General features: G+C 50.1%; 1 protein-coding gene across 1 annotated transcript; it reads left to right on the forward strand.

Moving 5' to 3' along the window:
* The first annotated feature begins 1,163 nt into the window (after positions 1-1,163).
* On the forward strand, positions 1,164-6,255 carry CD93 (CD93 molecule). The gene is made up of 2 exons (XM_037811936.1): positions 1,164-3,379; positions 3,683-6,255. Exons 1-2 carry the CDS (start codon positions 1,437-1,439, stop codon positions 3,705-3,707), a joined length of 1,968 nt encoding a protein of 655 aa, XP_037667864.1. The 5' UTR covers positions 1,164-1,436; the 3' UTR covers positions 3,708-6,255.
* The last annotated feature ends 5,762 nt before the right edge of the window (positions 6,256-12,017 follow it).

The raw sequence follows: 12,017 nt of genomic DNA on the forward strand, positions 1-12,017 counted from the left end.
TTCACCCAAAACCTACAGCCAGCCCCAAATGATAAGCCCACCATATCTACCATTCAGGGGATCCCACAATCCCAAGCCCACACATTGCTTATGTGCACCCTGCATGCTTGTGGATCCACTGGAGCCCATTGGTGTCTCCTGTTGATGCGATGGAGATTCGGAAGACTCTCTCCCTGGGCCCTGGGGTGGTAGGTGATCTCTTCTCTCCGTCTCCCAGCATGTCACCCCTGACCTCCACCCAGACCTAAATTCAACATCTAACATGATGAACTGGGAACACTGGAGAACTCTGACTAATACATCCTCCCGAATAAAATATCCCTGCTCAAGCGAGTGCCAGGAATGACCTGATTTAGATTCTAAACTTCCTTGTCTCAAGGTCTTCTTCTGGGAAATCCCAACCAAAGACAGCCCAGATGGGCAAAACACCCCTGTGATTGCAGGAGAGGAACCTTTGATCTGAAGGCTTTTGACAGATCGATGGCCATGGCCCCGACTCTCATTTCCCTGCCTAGGATCCTGACTCCGAGCCCAGGGATGGACTCAGCGCTGCAGGGAGGCGAGCGTGCAAGCCGGGGCCATGGCGTTGGAGACATTCTCATCTTCTTCTCTTTTGGATGCTTGTGGCGACCCTGGCGCCTCACAGTGTAATGACTCGCACTCCAAAAACCCTCGAAACTGCCAACTTTCCCCCAGATCAGCTTCGTGTTCTTGGGGAGTTTGGCGTCGCGTTAGGAAAGCAGACATTCCCACGGCTCAATTCCTATTTAAAGACTGTCCGCCTATCTATTTAAAGTTCCCAATGGGAGAGAATAAAAGCAAAAAGACTCCCAAATCCAACGGGGGAACATGAGATAGGCAAAAGAAAAATCCGCATTGCTTCTAAAAAAGGCTGAAAATGAGACCTCTCCATGGCTTCATGACTCAAGTTTTATTTTATTTATCTTTTCTCTTTCGGTTGCTTGCAAACCCAAGTGGAATTTTACAATGGGATACCAAGTGGACTTTCTCAAGTTCCTAGGCACTGCTCCTCCCCAAACCCCCTCCCATTCATTAGCATGCCATTTAAGTCCTCGTGCAGATGGGAAAGAGAATGAGGCCAAAATAAAGCAGATCCTATCTCTGAGCTAGGAACTCCTTTTCCCCCCAACTACGCAGAATTTCCCCAGCACTCAGCCAGGGACTCGGCACAGCCGTCTGGCTCCTTTTATGCACAACAAAACCGTGATGAAGGCAGGAGGAGGCAGAGAGCTATTCATTTCAGGAAGTCCCAGTATCCGGTGAGAAATAAGAAAGACGGCGGCCACAGGATGCGCCTTGGGTCAGGGGGACGTGCAAAGCCCACAGCCTTTGTGTCCTCTCGGTGCCAGAGCAGCTGTGGCTGAGCTCCGGGCTCCTCCGACCCCGCGCTGCTGGGAGCTGAGAGAAGGGACGGCATGGCCACCTCCAGCCGCCAGATGCTGCTGCTGCTGCTGCTTCTGGGTCAGGCAGGGGCCCCGGCCGCGGAAGAGGCCGTGGTCTGTGTGGGAAAAGCCTGCTACACGGCCCACTGGGGCAAGGTGAGTGCGGCCGAGGCCCAGTTGAACTGCAGCGCCAACGGGGGCAACCTGGCCACGGTGAAGTCCGAGGAGGAGGCCCGGCACATCCAGGACGTCCTGGCGCAGCTACTGAAGCCCCAGGAGTCTCCGGCAACCCGGATGGGCAAGTTCTGGATTGGGCTGCAGCGGGAGAAGGGCAAATGCCTGGAACCCAGCCTGCCGCTGAAGGGCTTCAGCTGGGTGGACGGTGGGGAGCACACGCCATATGCCAACTGGTACAAGGAGGGCAAGAACACGTGCATCTCCAAGCGCTGTGTGGCCCTTCAGCTCGACCTGTCCTTGCCGCCCCTCCCCGACCGCCTCCCCAGGTGGTCCGAAGGCCCGTGTGGGAGCCCGGGGGCCCCAGTGAGCAACGTGGAGGGCTTCGTGTGCAAGTTCAGCTTCAAGGGCATGTGCCGGCCCTTGGCCCTGGGGGGTCCCGGGCAGGTGACTTACACCACCCCCTTTCTGGCCACCAGCTCCTCCCTCGGGGCCGTGCCCTTTGCCTCTACGGCTGATGTGGCTTGCGGGGCCGAGGGCAAGGAGAGGGCACACTACTTCTTGTGCAAGGACAAACAGCCCGGCCTGTTTGAGTGGGACAGCTCCGGACCCCTTTGCGTCAGCCCGGAGCACGGCTGCAATTTCAACAACGGGGGCTGCCAGCAGGACTGCTTCGAGGGGGGGGACGGCTCCTTCCGCTGCGGCTGCCGCCCAGGGTTCCGGCTCCTGGACGATCTGGTGAGCTGCGCCTCTCGGAACCCCTGCAGCTCCGGGCCGTGCCGAGGGTTGGCCACATGTGTCCCCAGCCCGGACAGGAAGAGCCACACCTGCCACTGTCCCCCAGGCTACCAACTGGACCCGAGCGGGATGGACTGCGAGGACGTCGACGAGTGCCTGGACGCCCCCTGCCCCCAAGAGTGCGTCAACACCCCGGGGAGCTTCAGCTGCGAGTGCTGGGTGGGCTACGAGCCCAGCGGCCCTGGAGACGGACAGGCGGCGTGTCTTGACGTGGACGAGTGCGCCCGGGACCGCTCCCCGTGCGCCCAGGACTGCTCCAACACTCACGGCTCCTTCCGCTGCTCCTGTGCAGCGGGCTATGTCGTGGCAGGGGAGGACGGCACGCAGTGCCAGGACGTGGACGAGTGCCGTGACCCGGAGAAGAGCCCCTGTGAGCGCCTTTGCTACAATGTGCCAGGCTCCTTCCGCTGCGACTGCCTGCCGGGCTGGCAGCTGGCCCCCGACGGGGTCTCCTGCACCTTCCGCTCCACGTCCCTGGGACCCCCAGCTGGGCCTCCCACAGGAGAGGCTGAGGGAGATGGAGAGGGGGGCCCTGCGCCTTCCGCCACAACACCCAGTCCCACCCAGGCCCCCGAGGGTACCTCCGCAGTGGCACCCATCAACAGAAAACCCTCTCTGCCCTCTCACGTGTCCATCACCCATGCCCTGCTGCCCCAGACCCTGGCACCTAGCGAGACCCCCAGCGTCAGGCTGGAGCCTGCCACCAGCCACCCCACAGCCACAGCCGGCCGCGGTGGGTCTGCCCCTGGGACTTCTGCAGATGACGATTCTGTGGCCCAACAAAGCGACAGCAGCACTGATGGGCAGAAATTGCTTTTGTTCTACATCCTGGGCACTGTGGTGGCTATTCTCGTCATGCTGGCCCTGGCTCTAGGGCTGCTGGTCTACCGCAAGCGGAAAGCCAAGAAAGAGGAGGTGAAGGAGAAGAAACCCCAGAGTGCAGCGGACAGTTACTCCTGGGTTCCGGAGAGAGCTGAGAGAAGGGCCATGGAGAACCAGTACAGGTAAAGAAAGCCCTGAGGGCAGCCAGGAGGAGGTGTGGGGGGGTGGTCAGCCACAAAGTGGGGGTGAGGGGTGGACCGCAGCACAAACTCAGCAGTGGGGGGGGAGGCTAGACCAATCACGGGTCGGCAGGCTGGTAAACTCAGTCCCGGTTGGTTAAGCCAACCTGGAGGCACAGGTGAGCTTCACTTGCAGTGCACCGACCTGCCTGTGACACAGGTGAGGTCCCAGCACTCCCAGCGATCTAGCTCCGCATGCAGCAGGAACACAGGTACCCCAATGCTGTCACCTTTTGCTTTTCACAGTCCAACGCCTGGGACAGACTGCTGAAGGTGAGGTGATCCCAGAGGCACCCACCGCCGGCTGCCACAGTCCTCAGAGCTTGCAACACCCCATCCGCGGGGAAGTCTCCCAGCCTTCCCAACGATCGGACTGGCAACAGTTGTTTGTAAACCTTCTCCTTAAAAGACTGGCAGCTTGAAGCTTGCAGGTATTTTTCGTTTGTGTGACATTCCTAAAATGGAAGCGAAGTGTAGCTGTAATTGCAGGAATTTTGTGAACATTAACAATTCTCACTCACTCTCCCTTTTCAAATTCAAATGTGACTGATTTCGTGTTTCCCCGAGGACTCAATCAAGATGTTACAAGTCAGGTGCTATCCAGCTCCGTTTGAACTCCTTCTCTGTTGACTTCAGTCATCTGAAGAAGAAAACTCAGTCTGCTGATCAGGATTAAAATGATTTGTTCTTCTTTGTATCAGAGAAATGAATTAATTGTTTAATTATGTAAGGTCTTTTTTTTTTGTCAAAGGGAATATATTCAGGACTGGAAAAATTTCTTTATATTTACATTTATGCATATTCTCTTCACAAGTCCTCCTGGGTTTGATATGATTGGAATCCTCCAGAATAATCAGAAGGAAAATTCATCACTTAGGTAGCAAGGAGGCAGGGAATCTTAAGATTCTAATAGTCTTGGGGTTTTTTTTTTTCGGTAAATAAAGTTTGAAAAAACTGAGAAAAGTTGTTTGAGTGAGTTAAAGGTATTTTTGAAAACACTAAGTGCTCTAGAGAGCGGACAGGGATTTGTTTCACAAAAGCTTAAATTATTTATCTAAATGAACACTAAATAAGGGGGGAAAAAAAGTCCAGGACAATTTGTCCTTGAGCCAGAGCAGACAGCAAGATGCTACCACCTGTTTCCCTGTCACCTGTCACACTGCTCTAGATTGGGATTCTGTAATGGTAGATAGTGGAAGCGAGTGCTGAACATTCCTTCATTCCAATTGTTTTCGAAAGGATGTGTGACAGACTTGATAGGCTGTTCTGTGGAAGCTGTCATTGTAAAGCATTTTAGCACAGCTCAGGGGCAATATTGAACCACGAGAATGTTGAATCCTATTCATGGGGGATTTTATTAGTGTTGCTTGAGGACTCTCTCTTTCCTTAAAAGAAAAAAAGAGAGAAGGGAGAGAGGGAGAGAGAAACTAAACTCTCTGTGACAACAAAAACTGTCCAAAGCAATTTTAATCTCAAATCCTCATTTTCAAATGCACGTTTGCAAAGATTGCCTCTTGCAATGGGTGGTATGGTGGATAGTGAGTCTTTCGCTGCCTAGTCTTTTTCTGGGGTCATGAGACAGAAGCCCCGAGATTTCATTGAATATCAGAGCCTTTATAAGTTGCCTTAGGAGCAAGTGGGGGACCTCAGGTTCCCTGGGGACCTCTTGTTGAGCCCGTGTAGGAGAGCAGACAAAGGGAGTCTGCCTTCAAGTTCCAAGCATTCCAAAGTTTTTACCTCTAAGAAGAGGACGCCCTAATGTTTCTGGGCTTGCCTTTGAAACACATGTGTCCCAGAGGTGAAAACCTGAGAGGGTGCGTGGCCTTAAGAATTAAATAAATATCTTTTTTTGTCAAGTTTGAAACATTCATGTTTGAGCTCAAATTTTTTTTTTAGAGAAAATGGAAAGCTGTGAGAGGATGAAAAGGAAAGAATGAAGTTTTGCGGGCCTTCTCAGGGTGTTTACAACCTTTGCTTTTTAAAGTCATCTAATATTCCATTTGCAGTTGGAGCACTGGGGGTTTAACACTTAAGTGGGAGGCAGACTGTCCTTTGGGCAAAACTCTTTTGCCCACAGGGCTCTCAAATGGAGACTGGAGTCCATTGTGTGGGAATCAACCATTTGACTATTCAGATGGTCTTTAAAACTTCACCAGGCACAACATCTCTACTTAAGTGAGAATAAATGCAAATTCATGCCCTTTACTTTCAGACCTTTTAAAATTCTTGCTTAGGATGATGAGAGAAGTGTCTGTTCTGGGTTTCCCATTGGGCCCTTCCACGGCCGGCAGAAGCTCTGGCTGACTTAGGATGATCGTGTGCAAATGCTGGGGGGTATTGAATTCATGGAGGTGCCAATTTGAGGCAGGCTAGAATAGGGCACTCTAGGCAAGCCAGGGGGCTTCTGTCAGTTCAGATGGAGGGTCAGCATCAAGCCATAGACAGCCAGAGGGAGAGCAAGATGGAGGGGCTGAGCCAAAGCAGGACCAAACCCTACCAGCTGAGATAGACAGGTGGAGGGATAAAGGAAGGGTTGAGCAAAAGGAGGACAAAGCCCTACTTCTCAGAACCAGCTGAGACAGGTGCAGGGAAAAGGAGGGGTTAAGCCAGGTTTGGGGGAGAATGATAATCTCCACCCCCAACCCTGTCCTAAAGCATAGCAACAGGCTAACATATAAAACTGGACATAGCTCAACCCGGTGCATCCCCTCTCTTGGGCTCACTGGTGCTGATCTCTCAAGTGTGTGTTCCTTCTTGTCAATCTTTGCTATTCCCCATGTGTTCTGGCTTTTCAAATAAAACTTTACTGCTTGCTACTATTCCTCTTGTCCCTGAATTCTTTCTTGAGACAAGAAAACGAGCCTGCACCGGAGATCACCTCGTGCGTCAACCAGGCTCTGGCAACATCTTTCTGGCGAGCCAGGGAGGAGTGGAAAAGAAGTCGTCTTCCTCACGGGAGGGCACTTGCCCACTGACACTGCACTTCGTAAGTCATGCCCCTTGGCACAGATTCCCGCCATGCTTTGTGGCCTTTTGCCGTTGCTCTTTCTAGCTGCTGCTCTTTATTCTGATACTCTTTATGGCCTTTTGCTTTCCCCTGGGGACTTGGGTAACCTGCCCTAGACCCCCTGTTCCCTTCCCTATACCCAAGAGGAAATTCTTCATACTAGTCCTGTTCAACCCAGGAGACCGTCTCTGGCCAGAAGCCCATCTTTGCTGATTGTGGGTGAGAAGACAACCTGAGGTATGCTTGTCGACACTGATGCTTGCCGTACTGTTTGGCTGTGCCTCCTAATCGTTCTTCTTGTTGGCGCTGTATCCCTCTTAATTCTTGCTATTCTTATGGGCATTTGCTACCCACTTGACACTTGGGCCACTCCAAAATGCAAGTATTTGCTTCCCTGTTCTCCCTGATGTATGGACAGACTTCATAACCCCCAGACAGAGAGAGCATCTTCCTTTGTTACTAACCGTCTTTCTACTCTGTAACCAAGGTTTAACACCCAGAAAGACAGAAGGGTCCTCTCTCCTGCCCCTAGGAGGGATGAGGGCCAAAAAGTCTGGCTGGGGACAGTCCCTTGGTGCTGTAAGTTCTTAGCTGCTGCAAAATGTAACTGCCTGCTCTTTATTACCCAAACCCTAAAAATTGAAAGGTTTTGCACCCCTTATTCTTCTCCTACTTCAATTTCTTTACTGAGTTCCTTAACACACCTATCCTAACTTCCTTTTAATCCAACATGTTTACCCCACCTGTCTCTTTTTCTGACCCCTGGTGGGAATGCCAGCTCCAGACTTTTGTGCTATGGGTCTTTCCATCTCTCTGCTCCCCCATTCACTCCAAATGTCAGCAACTCCTTTTCTTAGCACTTATCTGTGTACCTCCCCACCCGGCCTTAGACTACAGGCTGGGAAGGGGTAATTGTTGGGTTTGTGTTCGGTTTGTGGATAGGGAGCTACATTGTAAGGGGTGGTGGGAACCCCATGCTTGGCCCTGCCCCATTATATGCCCTCTTTCAGGGCCTAAAGACTGTTTCAGGAGCCTCCTCTGTCACTTTTTATTCTGCTACTGGTCTGTTCCCTCTGGGGAGCTAAATACCTTTTAAAAACCTTTCTTCCCCAACAGGCAACTCAGGCAATTAAAAGGAAAGTTCCTTCTCTTGAGTTCTTTTGTCTTTGCCAAGTCCTCTCTACTCTTGCCACTTACCCATCCCCACAGGACCCTTCTCATACTCCATTCTCTTTGCAAAAAACTTCCCAACCTCTCTTCCTAAGAGAGTGTAAAATAATGCATGCAAAGGAATAAGGAAAATTCCTTCCCCAGAGTTGGAGAAGGAGCAGAGAGTTTTGGATCAGAGCCCCTGGGGTGAGAAGTCTGGCTCACTAGCCTCTGGGTCTGGCTCAGGAATCAAGGGGTGAACCCAGACCGCCCTCTCCTCAAGTCTATGGTTTTCTCTCCCGCGGGGATGCCTGGGGGTGAGAAGGTATGCAATGGCGAGGGTACTACTCAGCTCCAGACATGGGACACTGGTGGCAGTGAGTGAGTATCCCTCTGTCTCTCTCCTTTCAGAATAGGGGCAGTGCACCCCCAGTACAAATCAGAAGAGAAGGAAGAATGCCCACAAAATGGCACACTTGGCTTTAACACCATATGATAATTAGATTTTTTTTTTTGCAAAAGAGAAGGGAAATGATCTGAAATTCTGTATGTCCAACTTTTCACGGTCCTTTAGCCAGATAAGACCATGAGAGGGGCTTGTAAAGTACGTTATTTTAAAGGGGAAATAAGAGATGAATCCTTTTAATCTCAGGAAGAGAAGAAAGCAGATATTTTAAATGACCCATTGTTAGTCAGCCCTCCACAATTTGCAGCATCAAAAAGGCTCAGGAATAAGTCTCCCCCAAACTTAGCCTTTGAGCCCACCAGACCTGAGACTCCTGTTAACCCTCCTCCTTTTCAGGGAGAGGCTTCCAGGCCCACCACACCCCCTCTTTATTAAAGTCCAGCTGGACACACTTGCAGTGGAACTTCTTATCACCCCCCAGAGAAGGAAGAGAAAGGTTCAAAAGGACATGGAATGTATCCTCTCCAGAAGTAGCCAATGGGGACATGGGAACTATAAGGGTCCATGTCCCTTCTTCTATGACAGGCTTAGCACAGTATAAGAGACAATTGGGGAAATTATCTGAAGACCCTTCCAAATTTATGGAGAAGTTTAAAAATCTGGTCTTAACTCATGAGTTTACTTGGGGAGACATTGAAGTTATTCTTTCCTCCTTCTGTACCCCCAAGGAGAAGTGGAGGATCTGAGCAGAGGCCCAAAGTCATGCAGATAAACTGCAAGGGGAACAGCCCACACAGTATAGGGCTGGGACTGAAGCTGTCCCTAGCACAGACCCTGTCTGGGACTCTCAGTGGGGACAACACGATCTGGAGGCAAGGGACCATACAATTACTTGCCTAATAGAAGGTATGAAAAATGTATTATTAAGCCTGTAAGTTACAACATGCTTCAGAGCATAACCCAAGAGGATAAGGAAAACCCTGCTTTGTTTCAGGGAAGCCTAGTGGAGGCTATGAAAAAGTACACCAATGTATACCCAGACTCTGAGGAAGGACAAGTCATGTTAAAAACCTACTTTATAGGACTGTCAGCTTCACACATAAGGTGAAAACTGCAAAAAGTATCCTCTGGATCTCAAACACCTATGAATGACCTTATGAACACACCTTTTCTGTCTTTAATAATCGAGACCAGACTGCAGAGGAGGAGAGAGCAAGGAGGCACCTGAATAAGGTGAGGCTTACAGCTTTAGTTGTAAACTGTAAGAAGCTGCCTCAGGGTCGCTCAGGGCAGAAGCCACCGGGAACCTGTCATCCATGCAGAGACAGGGCACTAGAGATTAGAGTGCCCCAAGGATGAAAGGAGCTCCGAGGATGGAGAGAGCCTCCAGGGCCCTGCCCACAGTGCGGGAAGGCAGGACACTGGGCCCGAGAATGCATCGTGCCCCCAGTGGGGAGCAAAGCCTCTCCAAAAGCCCTGTTGGCCACCCCCAACCAGGACTGAGGGGGCTCAGGGCAAATGGATCCCTGGATCTCGCTGAAGAACATCTAGATCATCATGCCCCGGGTGTCTCTTGACGTGGCGGGTAAGACCATTAATTTTTTAATTTATACAGGAGCCACCTATTCTGTCTTAACCTCTCACTCCAGACCTCTCTCCTCTAAAACCTGTCCCATAGTGGGAGTAGACGGGAAGTTTCGGGCTCGAGCCTTTACCCCACCTCTCCCTTGCCGAATTGGTAGTATTCTTTTAAATCATCAGTTCTTAGTAATACCAGAGTACTCTACTCCACTTCTAGGGAGAGACCTCCTAAAAGCATTAGGTGCCCAAATCAAAGTAATAGGCTGTTTGCCAAAGCAAAACCCTGGGAGTCCCATTGAAAATATAATAGCATTAAGTATGGAGTTAACTGGGACTGAGAGCACTCTAAAGTCTCTCCCCTTAGATTTAAGAAATCAAGTGGATCTCAAAGTTTGGGAAACAGACTTTCTGGGGAAATCAATTCATGCCCCTCTTATTGTAATTCAGTATAGGAGAGACCTGCATTTTCCAAGAAAGTGGACATTAAGAGTTGTCAACCCCTTATCCAAAAACTTCTAAAAGCAGGCCTTCTTATTTCCTGCCAGTCCCCTTGTAATACTCCCATTCTGCCTGTTAAAAAGTCAAATGGGACTTACCGGCTAGTGGAAGATCTTAGGGCCATAAACCAGTTTGTCATTCCCCTCCACCCCATAGTCCCTAATCCTTATACCCCCCTCAATAAAATCCCGTGCTCCACCAAGTGGTCCTCAGTTCTGGATCTAAAGAATGTCGCCTTCTGCATACCTTTACATCCAGATTCCCAGTTTCCATTTGTATTTGAGTGGCAAGGGCCCGGAGATGCAAAGCCCACCCAGCTCCCCTGGACTGTCCTACCCCAAGGGTTCAGGGACGGTCATCATCTTTTTGGAAATGCAGTAACCCAAGATTTGGCCTTCCTGCACTTGGAATCTAGCTGTCTCCTTCAGTATGTGGATGATTTGCTAATTTGCAGTCCTACAAAGAAAGCCTCCCTTAACTTTCTAGTTGAACGTGGGTACCCTGGGTATCTAAGTCTCAGCTTCAAAAGCTCAGATTACCTTGCAAAAAGTTTTTTTTTTTTTTTTTTTTTTTTAATTCTTAGGTTTATTCTCACCCCAGGGGTGCACTCTTTATCATCTGAGAGAATTCAAGCTATGCTCTCAGTACTGACTCCTGAAATGAAGATAAAATTAACAGCCTTTCTAGGAATGGCAGGCTATTGCAGTATGTGGATACCCTGATTTGGAGAAGTTGCCTGGCCGCTAGATGAGGCCGTCAGTGGTGGGGGGAGGAGGGGTCTAGATAATGCCCCTTAGAGTGGGGAACAGAGCAGTCTTCTGCCTTCACCACCCTCAAAAGTGCTCTCACCAGCCTGCCTGCCCTAGGCCTGCCCAATTGAGATAAACCCTTTCTCCTATATGTAACTGGAAAAAAAAAAAAGGAGTAGCATTAAGAGTCTTTGTGCAAAAGTTTGGAAGCATCCCCAGACCTGTGGCGTACTTTTCAAAACTGTTAGATGCCACACTCAGGGCTGCCCACCTTGCTTCAGAGCAGTAGGGGCTACTGCCTTACTTAGAGAACAAGCCACCAAGTCAATGTGGGGACAAACTCTAACATATATACGCCTCACCAAGTCGGGGACATTCTAGAAGCAAAAGGACATCAGTGGCTTTCCAATAGTAGGTTCCTGAAGTATCAAGCCCAGCTCTTAGACATGCCAGAGGTTCAAACCCAAGCCTGTACTATTCTCAACTCAGTCACTCTATTGCAAATAAACCCAGATCAAGAGAGTGCCACCCGTCGAGCATAATGCACAGAAATACTAGCTCAAAATTATTCTAGCAAGCCAGACCTGCAAGACCAGTCCTTAGACAACCCAGAGAGTGATTTACAGATGAAAGCAGCTTTGTAAAAGAGGGAGTCAGAAAAGCAGGGCATGCTGTTGTCTCCCTGCAGGAAGTCATAGAAGCAAACCCTCTTCCCCCTGGGACTTTGGCCCCCAAATCTGAACTCATAGCCCTTACTAAGGGGTTAATGCTAGCAGCCGGGGAAAGGGTTAACCTCTACACTAACTCTAAGTATGCTTTTCTTGTGCTGCATGCTCACTCTGCTATCTGGAGGGAAAGAGGGCTGCTCACTAATGATAAGTCTCCTGTCAAACACAGAATAGCCACAGCTGCCAAGACAGGAATTGCGGGCATAGTGAGAGCCCAACAAGTCTAAGGTAATTTATCCTTAAAACTGTCAAAAAGCCTAACCACAACCAGTCAACTCCTCCAACTGCTACAAACCCAAATAAACTCTCTAGCTGCTGTAGCATTACAAAACAGATGAGCACCAGACATGCTAACTGCTGCCCAAGGAGGAACTTACTTATTTCTAAAAGAAGAATGCTGTTTTTATGTGAACAAATCCCACAAAGTGGTTGAGTCTATCAGAGGTCTATAGGATCAAGCAGT

The sequence above is a fragment of the Choloepus didactylus genome, chromosome 19, assembly GCF_015220235.1.
Source record: "Choloepus didactylus isolate mChoDid1 chromosome 19, mChoDid1.pri, whole genome shotgun sequence".
NCBI lineage: Eukaryota > Metazoa > Chordata > Mammalia > Pilosa > Megalonychidae > Choloepus > Choloepus didactylus.

Coding starts and splice junctions, on each gene's coding strand:
- CD93 (XM_037811936.1), top strand. CDS start 1,437: ATGGCCACCTCCAGCCGCCAGATGCTGCTGCTGCTGCTGCTTCTGGGT. Junction 3,380..3,682: donor GCCATGGAGAACCAGTACAG/GTAAAGAAAGCC, acceptor TGCTTTTCACAG/TCCAACGCCTGGGACAGACT.